Source organism: Ptychodera flava, chromosome 10 (genome assembly GCF_041260155.1).
Source record: "Ptychodera flava strain L36383 chromosome 10, AS_Pfla_20210202, whole genome shotgun sequence".
In the NCBI taxonomy this organism is placed as follows: domain Eukaryota; kingdom Metazoa; phylum Hemichordata; class Enteropneusta; family Ptychoderidae; genus Ptychodera; species Ptychodera flava.
Genome location: NC_091937.1, coordinates 6,802,238 through 6,817,421, shown reverse-complemented (window position 1 = coordinate 6,817,421; position 15,184 = coordinate 6,802,238). Strand labels below are relative to the sequence as shown.

Sequence of the window (15,184 nt, the reverse complement as noted above, 5' to 3'; positions counted from 1 at the left end):
TATACGGAATATGCAAATTTCCGGTGACCGTGTACCTTTAAGAGTGCCGACTTCCATTTACATCGTCACGATACATTAATAAAACCGATTGGTTCATCAACTCTCAACCATGATTTGATACAAGTGCAAAATTTTCCCAAAGATGAAACATTAACATAAAATGTTTGTAAAGTCATATCATATTATAAACTGCCCGGCACAAATTTTCATTCATCTGACAGCCATACAACAATAGCTTTACTTGATTTGAATGTTGAATACAATGATTTTACATCTCTATATATAACAACACAGTCGCGCATAAGACAAGTTGAAGGGTCACAGGTCAAAGGTCACCACAAGTAGATTAAAAGCGTTGCGTACTTAACAGCCCGATCAGCTGTGACAAATCAGCATAACAAGAGGCTGTAAACTAACCCACTCAAGCCATTCTATTCCATTTCCGTTATAAAACAGTATCAAAAATATCAATTATTTTCATTGAATTTTCTACTTTACCCGATAAGCCTTCTTATTCTATAGTTTTTCACCCATAATCACAAGAGATACTTTTAATTTTACTATCTGCATAAATATTCAACAAATTACATATACTGCAATAAATAATTACACAGCTATTTTTTGAAAATCCCTGCAATAGAAAAATCCGTTTTTCACTGAATGTAGAAAGCATTCTACAATAGACCAGATCTATTTGTGTATTTGAAAATCTAGAACATATTCAGAGTTCTTTCTTGGTTTGTATATCTGCGAATCAACAATAAAATTTCAATGTTGTTTTCCCCGTAGCCTAGGTCTGCATCTTGATAAAAATGAAATATCTCCATCTAGTGCCATCTTGCATTGTGTAAGGTGACTCTACCAGAATGCTGATCTACAGCGCCTCAGATGGTACCAGACATCTGGCTGCAAACACATTATAGTTGTCTGAAACACACCTGCCTATCAGCTATCGGCTACTTCAACCATCTGCTATACTATACAAGACTTCCGCACGTCGGCCATAATGACCAAATTTCATATCACTCAATACTGTATTCTTTGCACATTCTTCATTATTTCAAGCCTACGAATGATTATTTAGTAATCAAATTACCCTCATGTGATAATATCGTAAGTGTACAATATCTCAAGATCAGAAATATACACAAATGAATCTTTTGTTTTTAGTTTCTTAATGGCAATATTCAATTATCTTCTTTTATCATCTCCCTTTGAAGACTTTTTTGTCTTAGCTCGAAGTTTTTCACTAATATTTTCACTTTCATTCTCGGGAGATAACTAGACAGGAAAGATCTGTCGCTTGAGGGCGCTCTTCCCCGTAAAAGGGGAGCATAGAGATTGCCCTCAAGCTAAGGGTCTTTCAGTCTATTGTATAACCTGCTCAGTACAAAAAGTTCCTTCAAACCAAATTCATCACAGCAACATTCTACCCTGCTAAATATTGCAAGACTAAAAAATTTGATATTTACAAACTTTTCCCAGAAAAATAGATTAATTTTGGGCTGGAACTGTTCTGAACAGTCTTGTCAATATCTTCATTTCCAAAAGATGGATAAACAGCAAGCACATTTGAAGAAATCTTTCTCAGTAATTTTGATGGAGGAATGTCTGTATGAAACAAGGTCATTGAACACCGTATCAAACCTTTCCGTGATAGTACCAAGGGAAATACCAGTAACTTTTCAATGACAGTTTTGTATGATATATATTATTATCTCTACAATATCCTGACCATGTAAAAATTATTTAAACAGGACAAAACACTCAGGTTATTTGTTCAAAGTGATGTGTTCAACAATAAGACACTAAAAATCTTGAAATTTAGTTACTCAGAAGTGTAAAGCTGAATGCCATACATGAAAAATTATCACAGTTCACAACAAAATTTCCTAACTAGTACATTGCACACAAACAAAAACACCATAAGGCAAAAAACACTACAGAACGTTTAGAAAGAAACAATTATTACTTCCAGTATCTTTCTCTGCAAGCACCGACACCTTTGAACACTGTACTGAATTTTTTTCTTGTTTCTACTGTGAGGAAAATTGTGTGAAGACAATGTTTGCAGGCTACAAGTACGAATTGTTATGTCACTGAGTTAAAAAGAACACTTTCCAGTTTCTAGGTTTCCAGAATGTTTGTGAAGTATCAATTTGTGATCCAAGTAATTAGTAAAACAAAGCAGAACAAAACAAAACAAGGAAAATATAACAAAAGTGGAGAATACACCAGAAATACTGCAACTTTTGCGAGTGGTATAGTGACAGTTGCAACCTGTACAGCTCAGAGGGGTTCACACAATTTGCTTCAGAATAAAATTCTTTTTTTGAATCTGACATCATGTAATTAAAATTCTTTGATGTCAATTAATGAAATCCCCTGAATCCAGTTCAGGTGACACTCAGACTGTCTGTATTTAATTCTACGATATATTCTACACAATGTGAACAACCTTCCCTTAATATTCCCTTTTTTCAAGCAATATTCCAACAACACCTCAGAAGTTTCATCGAGCCACATTGACTTGGCCTCATACTTTTAAAAGACAGGAGAAACATCAAAGCAATGAAAATTTTTGCAAAAAATTTGAAGAGGGTTTGAGACAGAAATTGCGAGAAGAAATCAATTTATATAAATAAATCCAATGAAATAAAATTTAGGGCTGAAAATCAGAGTACTAAATATGATTTCTAGTTTTCATGAAAAATGACACCAATAACTAAAAATGCCAATATGAGAAGCGTAAAAGTTATGGCAGAAATTTTGACTTTTGCTTCATGAGATTTATCTAAGCTGTCAGTTTTTTGGTAGCATATGTTGGTCTAGCTTGCTTGCTCTTCACCGCCAGAAGTAAATAATTTCTGCCGCCATTTTGCTCCCACTCGTTTTCAAACTCTCGTTCCAATATCTCAGCGTTACGTTTGCGGGTCAGTCCAGTCTCATCAAGACTCAGTTCACACATTTGCATGTCGTCTTTTCCTGTGAGAGATAAAACAGCATTTTTCCCACATTGAGTCTCAGGGGCATTTGTTGAATCATGTGAAAGAAATCAAATGATATACCATTGGAGATGACACATATAGCTTTGATCACTGAGTATCACAAAACTATGATTACTTGTTTGTTGAGCTTCCTTACTTTTTTGCAAACTGCATACAAATCTAGCTTTCAGTTTTGAAAGCCTGAATTGGGATTGTACCACAGAAAATATGGTGCAAAACCTAGCTCAGCACTTTTTGCATATTAAATGTAAATAACCAAAACTTAGAAAACATGTGGCTACTGTAAGCTAACTTTGGTTTAATAAGTGATATTTTCATCTTGAGCTGTTTTTACAGGAGAAAGTTGTATTTTTGTACACAATATTACAAATATCCCATCAACATCAGGATTTCTTAACCTTTGCTTCTGTATGGCATATCAGGAAGATGAGCTTTCGTCAAAGTAAATTTCTTTATCTTTTTTATCAACTTCAAATACATCACTGGACTTTACTTTCAAATTTGATAGAAATTTGATTTCATTTAGTGAATCTGTTTGCTGATGTAAAAATGTACCTTGGGCTTAAAAGCTTATTCCTGATATAAAGACTGGCACACCCTAATTTTTGTGCATAATAGAATTAACCAACACTGAAATACCTGGACAACTGTATTATTAATTCATATGGAGGGATGATAAAAACTAACCTGCTACCAGCAATATTGTGGGTTTTTCTGGGTGGATCTCCATCTGTCTAGCAATCCAGGGGCCATCAAAATGAGCGTACCACCAGCCCTTCTTCTTAAACCTTGGATCTTTATGTTGGTCTGAGGGCCGAACAAATGGCACGCGGAAAAAGCGCTGATCGTTATTGGCAGGGGCTGGTTTCTGTGGTGTCGGTGATGCTGCTTTTGGTGCAGGGATCAACGGCGCTTGCATTTGCTGTTGTTCTTGTTGTTGAGCTGTGGAGAAAACACATAATTCATTAGAAGCAGACTCTTTTTTTGATCAGAACATTTTCAAATCAGTGGCAAAGTGTGGTGACTCATCAATACTTTACTTGAGGAAAATAATCTAATTATCAAAAGGGTTTGAAACAAGGTAGGTTGGGTTATAGGAAACATATAGATTTTTGTACTTGGCCTTGATAAGTCTCGTGATAATTCAACATTGTTGTACAGAATATAACGCACAATACCAAACTTTACTTCAGGACCAATGATAGTACTGATCTTTGAACACTAGAGGGATTTACTTGACTTCTAAATACAGCATGTCAAAACCTTACTTGGTTGATTGGATTTGGCCATGTATAACTAAATCAGGGTGTTGGCTCGACAAGGTTGTTTTTATCTGAGTTTCCCAGATATTTAAAGATTGCTCTTGGCAGAGTTGGCGTGATGATACAGAATCATATCTAATGTTATGTTCTTATTGCGTCTTCAAATCAATGCTTGATCAAGAAAAATATCAAAGCAGTGTTTATATTTTATAAATTTAGAACAGTGCTATAAAAACTTTGATCAATCTTGGAAAACTTTCAGGTGATTAAAGATTTTGCAAAGTCTGTATGATAAAAAATACCGCAATTATACGGTGTCGCTCACATTTGATCAAAATTGGTATATACCAGTATGGGTACCAAAGATCAACAATAATGTTGTTTCTATCTGTTCAGTGCAGGAAAATTCTACGTTGATGTTATGACAATGATTTCTGCACAGTACAACCAGAAAAAAAATACCGCAATTATACGGTGTCGCTCAAATTTGATCAGAATTGGTACATACCAGTGTGGGTTAACAAAGATCAACAATAAATGTTGTTTCTATCTGTTCAGCGCAGGAAAATTCTACGTTGATGTTATGACAATGATTTCTGCACAGTACAACCAGAAAAACAACAAGAAATATTTAAACCAGAAAAACAAGAATGACAAAAGTAATTAAGGTCTGAAATTTTAGGTAGTGGAGGTCAACTTTAGCAACATGCATAGCTGAAAGGCAGCTAGCCCCTCTTAGTTTGACCATAGACGTTCTTTCCTCCCCTCTACTGACGGTCTTCCTCCCCTCTACTGTCTATGGTTTGGAGAGTTCTGTTAATATGTAACAGTTCATAAACAACTCCCCTCTACTGACGGTCTTCCTCCCCTCTACTGTCTATGGTTTGGGCAGTTCTGTTAATATGTAACAGTTCATAAACAACTCCCCTCTACTGAAGGTCTTCCTCCCCTCTACTGTCTATGGTTTGGGCAGTTCTGTTAATATGTAACAGTTCATAAACGATGACAGGAAATGACTCAAGATAAGTGGAGTTTGCCTGTCACTCCTGCACACATGCAGAAATTCCCTTTTTCTTACCTCATTTGCACATTTTTGACACTGATGTGTTCATTTGAACAAATTCACATCTCAACCCCTACATCTACCTGTACACCAAATACTGAGACGGTAGCTTTGGCAGTATGGGAGCCTTTGTGTGTGATGGACATACATCCGCACATACCCACAAATATACAGACATGCAAATCAATTCAGCTTATACGATAACCTCACATTGGTATACCAAATGTGAGTAATGACACATCATATTGAGGATGAGTTTTGTTTTTTGTCTATCTGTCCACTCTACAGAAACCTTTGCAGTGAAATGATACTGAACTATTTTTTTTCCGCCATCATTTGATAGGTTTTTCTTGCTGTTGGGCATCAGTAATGTAACATACTTAAATAACTTAGAATCATTTATTTACTTTGCATGGAAAAGAGTGGATACTCTCTCTGTGAGTTGAAGTTTCTGTAAGACAGCTACTCTGTGTCCCTGTGGTGAATAATCTTGAAATAAATACAATACGGTAATACAATACATACATCATGTAATGTGATGCTGACAAAACTTAAACTGATTACCTGAGCATATTAAGCTTCACATTCATCACTGCTGATAGGTTACTACAATATTTTCACATAATATGTGGTTGCACCCAGCATATAGAGAGTAATAAGGGTGACAGAGTGTATTTCATACCTGTTTCAATAACTGACACCGGTGCTCTCTGTTCAGCCGTCTCATTTCTCACATTGCGTTTCTTGTTTTTAACTTTCCAAGCATGGTAAACTTTAAGACGACGGTGGAATTCTTCCCGACAGGCCTCCAACAAATCAATTTCTGTGAAGGTGATAATAATAAAACATATTTCAAGATCTCATAATTTGTCATCTAGTGAAGTAAATCACAGTCGCCAAATAGTGTTCTCTACCACATCAAATCATACTCCATTGTACAGACCCTCCCCTTTGTTGTTACCAACAAACATACAGGTTTCCTAGGTACATCAGTACCTTTCTCAGTACATATAACATTTAACGTTCAAGCGATCCAGTTTGTAAGTATTTGAACATTATTTCTCAAAATGCCGCAGACTTAATCAGCTCATAAACTATTGGTTCTCAAACACCCCAGAACCTGAAGAAAGTCTGGAACTTATGGAAGTCAGAAAAAGCTAGTTGAAACTTCAGTGTGTATTTGAACGCTAAAGGTGATACATTCAGTAACGGTGATTATAGTTTTCACATTAAATTACAGAAAGAAGGGAAATTTTGACTGTAATGATTGTTCTTAAAATGATTTAGTTGATATGTTGGTTTAAGTCATCATCCTCATCTACATCAAGTTCAAAGAACTGATATTTCTCACAAATATTCAACCTTTCATTGTTTCATAAAACTGTAATAAATTCAGTGGAGATATTTGGTGATGATAGAATGCTGAAACTCTACACTCACCACATGATGTGTTGATGGAATCTCTGAGTTCAGCATACTTCCATTTTGTAAGATCGTATCTTTTCAATAAGTTGGACTGTTTCTGGGCTACCACCTGCTCTGACCTGAATGCAGAAATAGAAGATGAATGTCAGTAATTCAGTAATTTGAAGTCAAAATGATCATAGTGACGTTATTACAGATGCTGCTGATGAAATTGTAATCTTGAATGATGTAACTACCGTGAAAATGTACATTCTAAACAAAGGACTTAACACTGACCAGTTCCATTGATGGATCACACTTATATTTTCGAAGATCTTATAATTTTAGGGAAATTGAACTGACAATTCATCTTGTACACTGAGTCTTGAAAATTTGCACACAAAAAATGTTAGTCTATTTGGAAAATGATAGTACCGCATACATTACAGGTTGAAACCAAAATAAATTTGTATGAAGCTAACAATTTTTGTACAGCTGAGAGTACTGAAAAATGTTTTGACATATACTGACACATAGGTCGAGCTAAATTTCGCCATTTTATTTGCTTTGGTAATATATTTGTTTTTGATGATTGCGGACCAAATTATTCAAACTAACAATTTTGAGATAAATAAACAACACACAAATAACACACAAATCAGTATATTTGAATATTAAAGAAAGCCAACCACATGACTTTAAAACACAAAAACACATACACATTATACACACACTGCATTAACATTATTAAAAGCATTGTGATTTTTGAATTTGTTGAATGATGTGATGAGCTTGCATCTTTCTTTAATCTGTGGAATGGAAAATTGGAATTGCTGAAATGGAAGCCAGGTGATGAGAAATGTTTGTGATGTGACAATCTATCACTATGAACACAGCAAGGCACACAGTGTTTTACAAAATGAAGCCCTATGAGTTGATAACAGAGAAACACCATCCAGACACATTGTTTAATACTTTCCATTTCAATCTGACTGTCTTCAGTACATTTGTTTGGACAGGTTTTACTGTTCTATCACATGATGAGTTTGCAATGAGCAGTAATGTGTCTTGTAATGTTAGCTGCGTTACGGTGTAAAATAGTAAACTGTCTGAATTGTACATAATTTTGATTGTGCTAAATTTTTTTGTGTGGTAAAAATGCAGTAAAGTATATATAATGTGGTTTCATGGACACTGTTCTGCATATTGTGTACTGTGCTTCAATCAATGATGTGTATGTTTATAATGTGTCATGTTCTAGTCTAGGGTGTGATATGGTCATGTAGTATTGCATTAAGACAAGGGGGAATCTCCTTATGATAAAATATACACTTTGGATAATGATATAAAACAGTGGATTCCACACAGACACCAAGTGACGTACCAACACCGATGAGACCTGTCACAATAAAATCATGGTGAGAAACACTGTGAACAAAATGAGCATCTACCCTTTCATTGAACCCTTGCCCAATGTTTGGTCCAGCCCTCCAAGTGTTATTCACACTAGGGTTGGACCATTGTATCAGGGCAGAGGGGTGAAAGGTTACGGATGAGGGACAGCACAACACGCAGATGACAAATTGAAGCTACAAAAGCCCAGCTTGTGCATTGATGATTTTTGTTAAGGTATTCTCTTGACTGGCAATTTAGAGAAATATTTCCAGATTGGCAATTTTTTGGAGTGACTGAGTGGAAGGTTTGAATCACAACTAAGATTATGAAGAACGTTCTCATGTAGATATGATGCCAAGTGCAAAATTTAATCATAACATTTATATGCTGGTTTTGCAACATGATTTCATATGAGTAAAGACAGCATAAAAGGCATAAGTTTTTCAAGATACAAGTGAGTCAGACCAATGAAAGGTTGCTAAACTGACCAATGAAAAGTCGCTAAAAGAATCATAGTTTCTAGTGTCAGCCAAACAGCTTTTTTGATGTAAATACAAATGTTGACTTGTTAACATACTTTGCTGGTTACTTCCTGTTGTTGGTATCATACAAGTTATACAAGTTACTGTTTTCCATGATTTAGTTGTAAACATGGCTTTCTCTGCGCATGATTATTAATTTGAGAATCAAATATAATCATGTAGCCAGTCAGTTTAGTTTTGGAGTAACCTTGTGAATTTTGGCGGGAAAACATCCTATTTCTAAATTGACAGCTTGACACGTCATTTAAAATAGTGGAGTTGGATCCAATCATGCAGACTGTTTAGAGGGTTATTACGTTATTGCATACACAAGAGAAGACCTTAATTTGCATGATTAATATTCATGATATGTTAATGAAGCTTTCAGCATATTGGATCATGCCATTATTTGATTTTCTATTGGTCACTTTTGATCTATGGCTAGGTTTGTATCTACACCTTTGGACTCCCATAGGCTGCATTGTCTGCATTGGCTGCATAGGCTGTATGGGAGACATAGGTGACATCACTGGAGCTGCAGCCGCACTGTTTTGAGGAAAGAAATGCCGAACATGTTAGTACTTTTAAGCAACCAGTGTCGCTTGACCTGGAAAGACAAAAGCTTGGTTGTCATGGTAACATCTCGTGTATATGGGCATCTGCTGCATCGCTTTCTTTGATTCTCTGTTTCTTGAAAATGTCTTCCATCAAATGTTGATGGCTCAGACCATTCCAAAGTAGGGGTGGGTGTGTTACTTTGGATTAGTCTTGTCAAGCACAATAAAAGAGCTGCGATACTTTTGCACAGTGCAGATATTAGTTTTTGTTACAGTGTGCAGTTAGTACAAAACTTGTTGTATTTGACAACACAAACATGAAACAAACAAAACATTTTCAAAAACACAACAATCCATTCCAAAACTGTGACATGTGTAGACACCAGCTTATTTGTCCTGAGTTACTTCTTCTTGTGAAGTGAAAAAAAAAAAAGTCATTTCTGTCGTGACAATGAAAAGTCTGCAAATACGGTTAGCATTAATATATCAGTAGAATAATCTTTCATGAGTATAGTACCGTACTCGTCCGAGTATAAGCCCCCTGCTCGTGTATAAGCCCCCCTACTGATTTAAGAGGATTTTAGAAAATGCATTACATCCGTGTATAAGCCCCTACCCTAGTGTAACTCAAATACAGAAAGGTTAGGAGAGTATATTTTGTCATTTATCTTGGCAAAATTACTTTTAGATATAAAGGAAACCATTAAAAGATGTAAAAACAATGCTAAACTGGAGTTCCCTTGACAGCATCGTAAGGAAAATGACACGTTTTCCAATCCCAGTACTATCTGATTCTTTGACCCTGCTCAGCCCGTCGCCTAAATAGAATAGTCTCACTCACGTCGGCCATTGTTCATTTTCCTTCACAGCCACGATGTTTTCATGCAGTTTCTTTTGTTTGAAGCAATTATCCTTTCATTTGTGAAGACTTTTCCTAGTGACTATTACAATTTTTACTGCTATGTTGTTGTTTTCACAAGATGTAGACAGTTTGATACTGGAATATTGAGTTGCCTTTCCGTGTAGGCAATGCATGCCTGTTCATACTGTTGATCAGCAGCATACATGACGTCTTTGTTTCAAGTTTGGGGTTTTTTTTGACGCTGAATTTCACCAAAATGTCACTTTTGTATTCAGAGATTGTACAATCAGTTTCTTTGGATGTGTAAGTCGATTTTTAAAGCGATAGAAAGATCGAGTGGTGTTGAAAAAAATCATGCATAAAATTAGCATAAATATGCGTCCATGCTAGATAACATGGGGTTGCTCGAGTATAAGCCCCTCCCCTAGTTTTACAGCTATTTAGTGTTGCCGAACTGGGGGCTAATACTCGGACGAGTACGGTAATGGTTGAGTTTTGGAAGACTTTCGTTGAAAAAAGAGAAAGAAAAGCCTGAACCTGACTTCATACCTGACAAGTGTCTCCTGTCGTTCTTCTGGTACAACCTCTGCTTCGTTCTCTTGAGCAAGACGCAAAGCCAGTTCATAGTCACGGCGTTCCTGTTCCAGTTGAGCTTGTCTGTTGGTGCAATGGATAGACAATAAATTCTCACATCAAAAACACGCTAATATCTGATAACTTGTAGCTGACTTAATTCTGAATCTGTAAAATCCTGTTGGAAACTCTAAACTTCACACAGTAAATGTATAAAGAACACGATTTACCTTAGAATTTAGAAAATATAGTACAAGTAAATAACGATTATCCTTAAGAGAATAGCACAACGACCTTAATGTAGCACAGAACTGTAAATAGTACCATACAAGCTGCAGCCTCAATGAAGAATTTTTACAGGGCTCCCACCCACACTAGACCAGTCTGATAACCACACATGGCTTCTCAATTGGTAAAACAGAGATTTAAAAATCTGTCATTTTCAAAATTGCAAAGTCTTGTAAAATAATATTATACAAGAAAATATCAACAAAATACACAGAATGAGCCTTTGTTGCATTCATCTCTTATCTTTACCAGCAAAATAATTACCTAAATCTTTTTACAAAAATTTACAAATTTTTCTCTAGAGTGTTGAAGACACAACAAGCTGCAAAGGTACCTTTTAGCTTCTGCCTCTTCTTGTCTTCGTTTTTCTTCCTGTAATTTACGATCTGCTTCAATTCTCTTTCTCTCCTCTTCCTGTCGTTTTCTCTCCTCCTCTTCACGCCGTCTGGCTTCTTCTTCTTCCCTCTTACGCTTGGCCTCCATTTCTGCTTTGCTGTTTTTTTTATCAAAGAAAAGCCAAAAAAGGTGCATATTAATTCTCTAAACATATTAACTTTGATAATGTCTGTATTGGTTTTGGACCAGATCATAAAATACTTTCTCTCTTTGATTAAGTATGCTTCTATTCCTGCTTACTCATAAAGAAACAGACGGACAAAGTTTCTTGTCAAGTATTAGCCTTGATATCATCTGGTAAAAAGTGGCTTGCTATTGGGAGTTAATTGTGATTTTCAAGTGCAAAAATACACACAGAGATTGACAAGTCACTCATATACAGGTTGAGTTGCCAAGCCAAAGAGGTATTGTTGTACGCTTTATCTTAAGAAGTTGACCAAAGAGTGTGGTTGATACATAGAATAAATAAAGGAAAAATTGACAAAGCTCGCTATAATTTTAAAGCTTTCACAGACAGGATTTACAGAAATGGGAATATAACATGTTACCATTGAAAACACAGAGACTGTTGCAGCCTTACGATGCATTCACAGACACTTTACTTACATTCGTCTTTCTTCCTCTTCTTGCTTTCTCTTTCTTTCTTCTTCCTCTTTTTTTTTCCGTTCCAATTCCATCTGTTCCTGGATCTTGCGAAGTCTTTCCTGTTCCTCTGCCTCTGCCTTCTTCTTAGCAATCTCCTTCAGTTCATGGTTGACCCTATTGGCCAGGTCAAAGTAGGCTGCGTCTATCTGCTTTCTGGTCATCATGGTCGTCTGTCAATGAAAATTACTACCGGTAACATTGTCTAACCCTATTCAGAGCTCTCCCCAGGTTACATTACCCACAATGCAACATAGTTTTAAATCACAAGGAATAAGGTGTAACCAAAAACAACCTTGCCAATAGGTTAAACCACGGTCCCTCTATCACCGGTCTGGCAACGGCAGGTTTCCTATTGTCCCTATCCGCGTTGACGGCAAACAAACCATTCACACTTGATATCGATACCCAACGGGTTGCCGTCTTATGAATATTCAGATCAACGTCAGAAAAATCACCAGCATGCAATGCAGTTTGGAGTTTTGCGCTTGCGCACTGCGCATTTGTGTACACTAGACGTAAACAAATGCAACGTGACTTCCTCGGTCTGAGCAGAACATGTGGAAATGACATGGAGATTTTGTCGATTTGGACAATCAAAATATTGTTTGGAACTTCATTCTCGAAGAAACTGTCGACACGGAATGTCAAATTTGAAATGTCAATGGTGTTGAGGTGAACACAAGGATTCAACAGCAGCCCGGAGCCAACGTCACGTAAGACAGCTGTAGAATGATTGATCCAATTGCAGCAGATTGGAACGTAAACAAATCATGTAAACAAAATAAAGGCTACGAAATTTCCAAACTCAGAAGGAAACAAGAATGTTAAAGTACCTCACCAATTTATAAAAGACATGTTTTGTCCATTTAGTTCAAAATGAATACACTGCATTTGACTTTCAAGATGTAAAAGAGTCTAAACTTCACATTAGCTGGTGGTCGTTGCGAACTAAGGATCGTCCATTATTACGCATTCATCAGATCGTACCTATCGAAAACGACTATCAGTGTCTCATTTCGTGTAACATTTAGATTGCTCAAAATCAAGAAACCACACTTTTGTGACCGCTTTCAAACAACTGTCTCAAGTTTGCGTACGTATTTAACTATAGGATATTCATCGATGAGGTTAAGTTCAGGAGGTACTGCTCACGATAGCCGCCATCTTGACTCAAAACATCAATTACTAGTTCGAAAAAACACTCGATATTTCAAGCGGCATTATGATATGTAGTCGCCAAAAACCTGCCCACCAATTAAAAGCAGGTTTAAGCCATACGATAAGGATAGTAGTAATTTTAGTCTTTAAACGTTTACCAAGAAAAGGAGTCTAAAAATCGAATACTTTCCGATCACCATACAGGCAAAGGAGATCAAACACGAACACAAAAATCATTGCATATGTTACAAGGAATGCTGCTAACTCAGGGTTCTCAAAAATTTTTGAAGTAGGCGAAAAATTCAGAAAAGTAGGCGGTTAGCTTCTGTGTGCAATAAGGTTCCCTGGGCCGGGGGGGGGGGGGGTGTTTAAGTATTTTTTTTTTTAATTAAAGACATTTCTGAGCATTTTCATGCATTCTTATAGAGTGTATAAAAGGTTATTCCAACATACACACAGGGGGAGGGTTTCAGGGACGGGGTCCCCCATCCCTGTGGGAAAGAAATTTTTAAATTTTGAAGACATGTTGGAGTAATTTTATGCATTCTTGTACAGTATTAAAGACCATTTCAGCATACAGAATAATCATTATCATTGTCAATTACAACATGTTTTTAAGGGATAAAGTTTTTAAAAAACGTCAGGAAAATTAATTTGATATCACTCGGGCCTGTCAACTGCACAAGGATAATAGCAAAATTTCACCAGACTGTTGTGTAGAATTATGTTTAGCTCATGACTCGAACAAACATTTTGAAATACATCATAGAATAGGGGTTTTCATAACCCAGAAAACGATCCGCTAGAATCCTGACCAGCCTGGCTGTACAAAGTTTTTTACTGATTTAAATAAACTTGATTGAAGAGTAATGTCAAACAGTTTATTCAATTCAATGAATTATAGGAACACAATTTTCAGTGATTTTAATTCACTGTACTAATTTCACAATAAAACGAATCCGCGAGCTGATTATGGATTTTTTGGTGATGTTGAATATAATTGAAAAAGAGAGCTAAATTTCAGTGTTCATGTTTGATAAAACCTCAAACGACACCGAACACGAGCATGTACTACACCGTGTGTGTACAAAGCACCGGCAGTCAATTGTAACACAGTACACACAACGCAATATCGGTCGACCTGAAATTTGACACTGTGATCGACGTAGCGTTTCAAAAGTACGAAAAGTGAGACCAAGTAATTTTTTGTTTATTTAGATTTGATCTAAACCTCCCAAAACCAACAGACAAAGTTCTACTCTTACGCAGAAAATCAAAGTTTTCAAGTGTCGACTTTCTTTTCCGCGATGCACACAACCACGGCCCCTCCAAAAAACGCAATCGACTTGAATATTGGCATCGTGATTGACCATGGATGGATTGACATGGCGTTTCAAAGTATGAAAAATGAGACTCAGTAACTTTTGGTCGCTTTAGATTGGATCAAAAACCTACAAAACCCATCAGACAAGGCCCTACTGTTACACAGAAAACCAAAGCTCTCAAGCGTCGACTTTCTCTTCTGCGTTTGAGCGAAACAAAAGTTGGCTTCATTCGGAAATGGTCGGGTATTCGCGGGCATAACGTAATTGTGTGTTAGTCCAATTTTCGGCTATACCCAATGTGAACGTCGGAATAATTCGGCCTGTGATCGGGCAAGCAAGGTTGACCTCGAGAGTGATTCCCAGCATGAGTACAACACGTTCGCTGATCTCGGTACTACAGTGATAGCAACAAGTTCACTGCGTAAATTGCTAGACTACATGATATAGCCACATCGGCACTTCTGAAATATTATCTCCGGCTTGCAAGACCACCAAAAACTCAAAATATTGTTATCAAAACCAGAATTTCCCGGACTGAGAGGGAAACAGTGCTGAAAACACGGCTAGTTTTCAATCGGGTTCGAACCCACAACATATGGCATCAGTCGCCCAGCGGAGAGAAAAGTATAGCCAGCCAAAATACGAAAGTAGCCGGTCAATTTGGCCGGCATCCGGCTAAAAATGAACACGCTGCTAACTATTCATATAGGGCAACACTCACCCGAGA

At 36.7% G+C, this 15,184-nt stretch overlaps 1 protein-coding gene across 1 annotated transcript in view; it reads right to left on the bottom strand.

Annotated features, from left to right (window-relative positions):
* LOC139141874 (unconventional myosin-VI-like) overlaps positions 1–15,184 on the bottom strand; it is a 63,009-nt gene that overhangs the window by 1,466 nt on the left and 46,359 nt on the right. The window contains exons 22-29 of the mRNA XM_070711629.1: positions 11,936–12,144; positions 11,268–11,426; positions 10,622–10,729; positions 9,113–9,199; positions 6,774–6,877; positions 6,016–6,156; positions 3,696–3,950; positions 36–2,985 (exon numbers count right to left, since the gene is read on the bottom strand). Coding sequence (XP_070567730.1) covers positions 2,795–2,985; positions 3,696–3,950; positions 6,016–6,156; positions 6,774–6,877; positions 9,113–9,199; positions 10,622–10,729; positions 11,268–11,426; positions 11,936–12,144 — 1,254 coding nt within the window. The 3' untranslated portion in view covers positions 36–2,794. The remainder of the gene's footprint in view (positions 1–35; positions 2,986–3,695; positions 3,951–6,015; positions 6,157–6,773; positions 6,878–9,112; positions 9,200–10,621; positions 10,730–11,267; positions 11,427–11,935; positions 12,145–15,184) is intronic.